The following is a 7,524-nucleotide window of genomic DNA, read 5'->3' on the forward strand; positions in this document are numbered from 1 at the left end:
TGCCTGTTGTAAAGTCGCTCTATTTTCTGGCCTTTCCAGCATTGCATGTTCAATCTCGCCTACCTGCATTTTAGTATCCATGTAACCGTTCATCTCCCCTATCTTATCCTCCGTCTCCTGAACCTGTCTTCCCTTTCCCTTAACCTGAATGCCCTTCCTCTCCTCAGTTCTGCTTGCCTCCCTCTCTTTCCTTACCAAGTCACTTATAACTAGTGCCTTTCCCCCCACTCCCTCTTGTCTACTTGTTTCCTCTTTTTACTTCCCTTCCTTTCCTCCACCCTCTTCTCTTGGTCCCATTGTCTCTTTCTGTAACATTCTCTCCCTTAACCCATTCCCCTTTTTTCCTCCTACGCCTACCCCTTCTTGTATATTAGCTTGCCCCTTAAGATTTAGTTCCCTTCCATACTCACCCCTGAGAGGAGACACCATTATGTTTCCTGCTCTTATCCATGGTCCAAATTGTGCCTCCTTGTGAGATGAAATAGACCTCATTTCCATTCTGCAATTCTTATCTCCATGACCTATAATACCACACTTGTAACAGAAGTCAGGGCATCTTTCGTACTTAAATTCTATCCAAACCATCTCTCCATTGAGCTTCACTGCTGTCCCTCTAACCAGTGGCTGTAGTAAATCTATCTCTGCAAATATCTTCATGTGTCTCCCTTCCTTTCCACCCCCTGGTGGTAGCATAATCTCCTTCACCTTCCTAAACACTCCCCCTATTTTCTTTCCTGCTGCATTACTCATCCAATGTACCGGTAAGTTCCATATTTGAACCCAAAAATTGGTGTATCTAAAGCTCTCAACTTTTTTTTCAAAGCTTGCACACCACTCTCGTACCACTAGAACCTGGTTGTCCAAAATCCAAGGATCTCCTGCCAACACTTTTTCCCTATCCTCCTCCCTTTCAAACTGAAACTGGAACACGTTTGGGCCTATCTCAGTAACTCGTAAGTTTTTGGGATAACCCCAAACGTGGTTAGTGAAATTTTTCACCCCAGTAAAGTTTGCTATCTTGTCTCCCATAAGTCTTCCTACCAAGCTTCCTCTACAATCCTACACACTCTGTTATACATCATCATTGCTCAAGTCTATTCCCCCCACTTCCTTTTCCGATAGCTCAAATCTTTGTAGGGCCTTTGCTAATGCTTCCTCCATCTTCCCAAAACCACACTGAGTTCCCAGTACTATATCCGTATGAACAAACGACCCTTTCACCTGAGTTTACAAGATGATATACAGGAGCACAAAAACTAAAAAAGACGTTAGACTAAAGCAAGTAAAACAGACAAAGCTGAAAAAACAGAGCAAAATTTGCCGGACTGAGAAGCAAAAAAAATAGAGAAAGTCGTCCACTTCCCTTAATTAGAGTTTTGGACTTCTATGGGTTAGATGCTGACCATATGAGCTTCCTACTCCTTTGTATCAGGTGGAAACCAACAGAAATAGCCAAAAGGAAATCGAAGGTCGTGGAAAAAAAAAGAAACAAAAGAACAGGAAGGAGCAACTACGCAACTATTAGACTGAAGCTTCCCCGATGCTTTCTATCTTCCTTGGTGATCCCAGCCTAACTCTTTCCAGGATTTCCCCTAATTTGGCTCGGATGCTTTTTACAAATTGCGTTCTTGAATTTCGAAAAGTTTCAAAAACTAGGCGGGCTTTGGTACGGATGGTGGAAAGTGGTGCGAAAAGTTAAAAAGAAAAATGTTTGCTCCTACACCGAGGAGGGGAACTCTCATTTTTAGAGAGAGATGCTCTCACTTTAGAGAGATGAGGTCTTATCAATTGCACCGCTAGGAGGAAGAATGAGCATTCCTGTTGGGAGGAGAATAAGAGTTCATTTAGTCTTGCATGAATTTGTTGCAGAAATTCCATCCAGGCTTCCATAACACAGTTGCTATTGCATTGTAGGTGAGCATGGATTTTTTGTCGATGTAGATGAATGACTAAAGTGGAGCTCTTGTGCCGATCCGGCTTGCTGATTTTAAAGGGCAATTTCTGCGAAAATATACTATAGGTTAGACTCGTTGGATAATAATTTATGATAGCAATAATATAAAGACAAAATACACCGGATGAAGAACATCTGTAAGAGCCAGACGGTGGTAAAATGCCGAAAAAGTTAAATCTTGTGTGAAGTCATCTGATAAGCCGGTGATAACTTGTTGATAAACGCAGTTAGCCTTATCAAAGTGCATCCCTAAGAAGGGATCTGACTGTTTTTTTTTTGTTAGTTGTGTAGTCCAGGGAAACGTTTGTTGTTGACAATTTTTGGTAAAGATGGCTACGTTGAACTTCATGTTTCCTAAATGCTTAAACAGAACGATGTCACCTATGTTAAGTTCATGGTCTGCTGCAAAGTCGTTCCAGCCTTCACCAAATTGAAAATTTGTCAAGGAGATAATCCAATGTGCATCTCTTGCTTTGACGGTTAGGAATGGTTGTCTGCACTGCTGTATCACTGGAATACGGTCATGCGGAACATGCTGTGCAATTAACAATATCGCTAGCTATAGTTGTTAGAATATTGTGAAAGGAAAAAAGTGATTAGTATGCATCAGAGAAGTACCAGTCGCTTATTTTTTGTAAAATAAATTGTAAAACAGCATGGTTGTGGACCATAGATATCAGGTATAAACTCAGGAAGAGCAGCATCTGAAATAACAGTCATCGAAATAGCAGTTTGTCAGAAAATAGCATTTTTGTAAAACAAGTATTAAATGGCTTGAATTTATAATTACCTGGTGGATATGGGAAAACAAATATCAGGACATGTTCTAACCACTTAGGAATGGAAATAGTATTCTTAACATCAAGAAGTCCAACATCTTCAATCAAGGTCGAATGTTGTTCGATGAATGCATCATCATATTTATAGGTATAGTATTTGGGATCTCGCTGTAAAGCTGTAGCGGCGAGCATTTTATGGTCAGTAGGAGTAAGTAAGTCGTATTTGTACAATCTTTGTCTTTGTGGTGAATATGGACCGTCAGTGTCCATGAAAGAAACACATCATTGTCCATGTAACTGAAAAGAATTTAAGGTGTTAGCACAAAGTGATAAAAGCGGTAAAGTGGTGGTCTGTAAGTAAGCATAATATTGGTTTAAGTATAACTGATCATGCAATGATATATGTTATATTTGAGTACACATGCTATATATTTACAAGGACGATCTATTAAAGGATATAAGCTGGGCTTCATATATGGTTGTAGAAAGTAACAATGTGAATTTTCTGGAAGGGTTAAATCTGAACATTCAAAATGTTGAAGAAGCAAAAAGCTGTGCACAATATGGAGAAGCAGTGTGGAAACAATCAAAGGATTGGATAGTTTGCAAGTAGAGGATTCATCTATTAGTGAAAAATATATTAAAGATTCATGGAAAGTTACCTGTTGTTCGTCAGAAAGAGGAAATTTGTTGTGTTTTCACCCTTGGGAAGCTTTTGACTGGTGAAGGATTGGAGAGGATAGTGACAGCAAATGGTCAAGCGAGGGGAAGGCAATATATGTTCCAGTAAGTAGGGGTTGATGGAGGCCTTTAATGAGTATTTATTTTGTGGTGCGAACAAGACAAAGTGGACTGTCTAAAGTCTTACAATTTATTTTGGAAGCTACCGAAGAAGTTTTTTTATTATTGGGCCGTCCAAATTTTTTTAATCTGTTCCCAACAGATTCTTGGAAAGCAGCACGTATAGACTGGATGTTTAATTTTCGATAGACTATTTGGAGTGTAATAGTCTTGTTTATATCTCTTTCCATGAGATCCTCTCTCAATTCCTTGTTTTCTTTCAATGCAGCTGTGGACAGTGTTTTATATTTCTTAGTAAGTATTGTCTCTATGGCAACATTATTGGTATACACCCTTAAAGAACGCAACGGTGAAATCACACCGGCTAATCGCAAAGAAAAGTTGAGATGTAATTCAGGAAATTGAAAATTATGCATAGTCCAATTGATTAGGCTAAAAGCAACATTCTGCACAATGCACTTCATTTTACATACATTATTTAGAAAACTAAAATTAAAGGTAAAACACATTTTAAATTTAGAGTGTTATTGAGCTCAACCGAGATAGATATGCTCAAGTTTAGTTTGGAAAATGAGCCTAAATTGCATTTCTAGCTTACCTTTTTTCATTCCCAAGCGGAATTGAAGTTGACAGCACAGTTCGTGTTTTCAGTGCTAATTGAAATTCACTTACTTAATTATGTAAGCCATAAAGTACAGCAGTTGGGAAGCAGTCAAGATTTGTAATTATTTAGCGGGGATCAGGCGAGAATTTTATGGGGAGTGAATATTGAATTAATGAACTGCCAAAAAGTGAGAGAAGATGGCACTGACATTATCAATCAAAATAAGGTTGAAGATCAAACTGCAAGAAGAGATTATAAATAACATTTGGACTTTTAGTTGAATATATTTTACAAACTACACATCAAAGATAAGAATGTACATAGTAGTTATGATACCAGGGGAAAATTTTTTCGGCTCCGTCTATCCTGTAAATCTGCACGGTAAATGAATTAACAGTCTCTGGTATGAACTTTTCGTTGAACTGCAAATCATGTTGCAGAACAAATGAAGGCCAGTTGTCGGTGAACGCCCGACCGTTTATCTTTACTTGAAAAAGTCTATATCCAGCTCTGAGAGTAATTACCGGCGTTGTTGTTTTATTTAGGAAAATGCTAACGAACTTTGGTATTTTCTAATATGGAAGGAAAACGACAATAGTAAAAATACGTAATAAAAATATACAAACAAAAAATAGAGAAGAATGATACTCACAAATTTGTCTCTGTTCTTTTCATTATAAACTTGGTAAAAAGATATGGAATTCATAATATCATGAGTTATATCTGGTTTGATGGAAGAGCATATATGTTGATATGGAATATATGTAGGCTTGATATCACCTGAGATGAGAACCGGCGAGTAAAAAAGCCAGAATAAATTTTTAGGTAGCTTGGGTAGGAAAAAGCATATTGTTTCTACTGACCATGAATATTTACAGAATACTGCAATTAGAGAATATTAGCAAGAGGAATTGTCCAACTAAGATAAGTGTGCATTTTAAGTTCAGTGAATTGAATAACATCAAATTTTAAGTTTTCGATGTGACGCAATAGTATATAGCTCTCTCTGTTAAGTAAATTATTTTTTTGGAATTTTGTCCATCTAACTCCAAATTTTTGGCCTGTAACTTGAACAGTCCAACTCTCATTTCCTTAAATGATAGTTGTGCTACTTTTGTTATGCAGTTTCAGCATATAGTGAAAGTTGGAGGCCAGAATCTGCAAGTTGAAAGTGTAAACAATGAAGTTAAGGAATAGAAGTTTATTTGCTGGTTCATACATTTACATATGGGAAAAAAATTTTACCTTTCTATGCTGGTTGCATTTGAACAAAAAACAACCTTCAGTAACATTGCAAATATTAGGTGACTGGTTGGAGGAATTCCCGCTGTGAATGTTTATTGCCATCGATTTTGATCCAGTCTAAAGAAAAATATTGCAGGATTGGTGTTATAAATAGCAAAGAGTTTAGTTGACAGAATGTAGAAAAAAGGAAGAACCAGTTAAGATGGTTTTATGAGTCAATGAACATATCAAAGAGGAAACTTATCACTTATATGAGGTGTGTTCATTCGAATGTGCTTGAAAGTGAACGAACTTGGTAGTGATATATATTAAGAAATAGATGTTGTCAACATGCAGTGCAGGAAAGTTATGAAAGAGAAACATAGAATAATGTGTGGAACACACGTTTCTTGAAAGACAATAGAATTGAAGTTTGTGCAGACTGACAGTAATAGTAGGTGTACTGACTTATTTGTGAAAGACAACTGAATTGAAGTCTGTCCAGACTGACACTAATAACTTGTCACAATGAATTATCTATGAGTTTTCATAAGCAAAATGACAAAAAGAGAGAAAAGAAACAGTCAAAGCTCCTTATAATCAATTTGTCGTGGATAAAGGCCTAGGGAAAGAGACAATTGGATTTTTGTAGTCGGACTATGCTACTGGGGAAGATAAAATTTGTTTGAGGGCGAAGGCTAAAAAAAAGCGTGTATGTTAAAGTTAAATAGGGAGAAAATTTTGATTTTTTATTTAATGTATACTGTAGATTAAATAAAGAATGCCTTGTCACATTTAACGTGATGTTTGATTTATATACATGAGTATTTAATTAAATGAAGATGATATATTCCAAGGTAAGTGAAATCACAGTAACTATTGAACGTGGAAATTAATCCTGTCTGGGAGACAAGAAGTATAAGATGTTATTTGAAAGCAATATACGGGGCATAGCAAAAGGCATGATAATGCATAGAAGCGGCATGAAAGTATTAGCTAAGTATCAATGCTTAAAATATAAGAAGATAACATTTAATCAGAGGTAGTAAAAAACAGTTGTAACAAAAGCAGAGTGCGAAGAGAGGTTCAACATGCAATGGGTTATGTGCAGTCTAAGACAAAAGAAGCAGGATCATTCATCTGAAATGAGATAACATGTAATCAGAGGCAGTTAAATACAGCTGTAATAAAAGTAGAGTGCCAAGACAAGTTTAACATGGAACGAGTTATCTCGAGGGTAACACAAAACAAGCAGCATCGTTCATCTGGAACGGTGAACAAAATAACAGGCCAACGGGATTAAGGGGGCAGTGGCCGTGCAGGTCTAAGATAATTTGGCTCTGTTAGGTGAATTGGCATCTTCAAGCGGCGATGCAAATGAACAGTCACCTTCTGACTCTTCAAATCTTTTAGCAAGGCATGATTTAACTCTTGAAGAAGAACCAAATATTGTTTACTGCTATATAAAAAAAGGGTAACACGGATTATTTAGATTATAATGAACTGTGATATGTAATGTGAAAGGTGGAATGCACAAATTTAGTAATAGGACCTGAAGCTATTGAATCACTGTTTGCAACTTCGTTATAGGTTAACACATGATCAGGCCTTTCTTGGATATCTAGCAATTGAGCTTCCAGTTGGTCAGTACTTTCACAATAATATATAACTGTGTAATGTTGCTTTGCATCAGCCAGCTGAGACTGAACCGGTCTAATATGAGCCAGAAAAATCTTCTATTTTAGTTCAGCATGAATCTTTTCTAAGGGAAGTTCAATATTCTGGTAGTTAAAACACAGAAGAAATACAATATCAGAATTATAAGTATAGAATAGTACGTGAAGGGAAAATATGTAAAGATATACACACTATAATATATACAGATGTTAACCTGAGTGAAGTGCTCCATTGCTTCCAATCCGGTGAAAGTAAGCAAATTTTTAGCTAATTCACCAAAAATGGAAGCAGTGACTGTGCCTATTGTATCAGTCAAATCAATGTTGAATCGACATCTGTATATATTAACAAAAGCTAAGTAGAAGAAATATAGGAACAAGACGAAGAACGAGTAAGAAGAAATCTTAGTATGAAAAGGGAGGGAGATAAAAAAAAAGGAAAAAAAAACTGATGGAGTGTATAACCAAAGACCTTGGTTAAGCTAG

The 7,524-nt window shown here is 36.7% G+C and overlaps 1 protein-coding gene across 1 annotated transcript; it reads right to left on the reverse strand.

The window, feature by feature from the left end:
* Positions 1-255: 255 nt before the first annotated feature.
* On the reverse strand, positions 256-1,029 carry LOC113769355. Its single transcript, XM_027313811.1, has one exon. The coding sequence runs from the start codon at positions 1,027-1,029 to the stop codon at positions 256-258; it is 774 nt and encodes a 257-aa protein (XP_027169612.1).
* Between the last annotated feature and the right edge of the window lie 6,495 nt (positions 1,030-7,524).

This window comes from Coffea eugenioides, chromosome 4, assembly GCF_003713205.1.
Source record: "Coffea eugenioides isolate CCC68of chromosome 4, Ceug_1.0, whole genome shotgun sequence".
In the NCBI taxonomy this organism is placed as follows: domain Eukaryota; kingdom Viridiplantae; phylum Streptophyta; class Magnoliopsida; order Gentianales; family Rubiaceae; genus Coffea; species Coffea eugenioides.

What these genes read in the sequence shown, in the direction of transcription:
- LOC113769355 (XM_027313811.1), bottom strand. Translation starts at nt 1,029, where the DNA reads ATGGGAGACAAGATAGCAAACTTTACTGGGGTGAAAAATTTCACTAAC.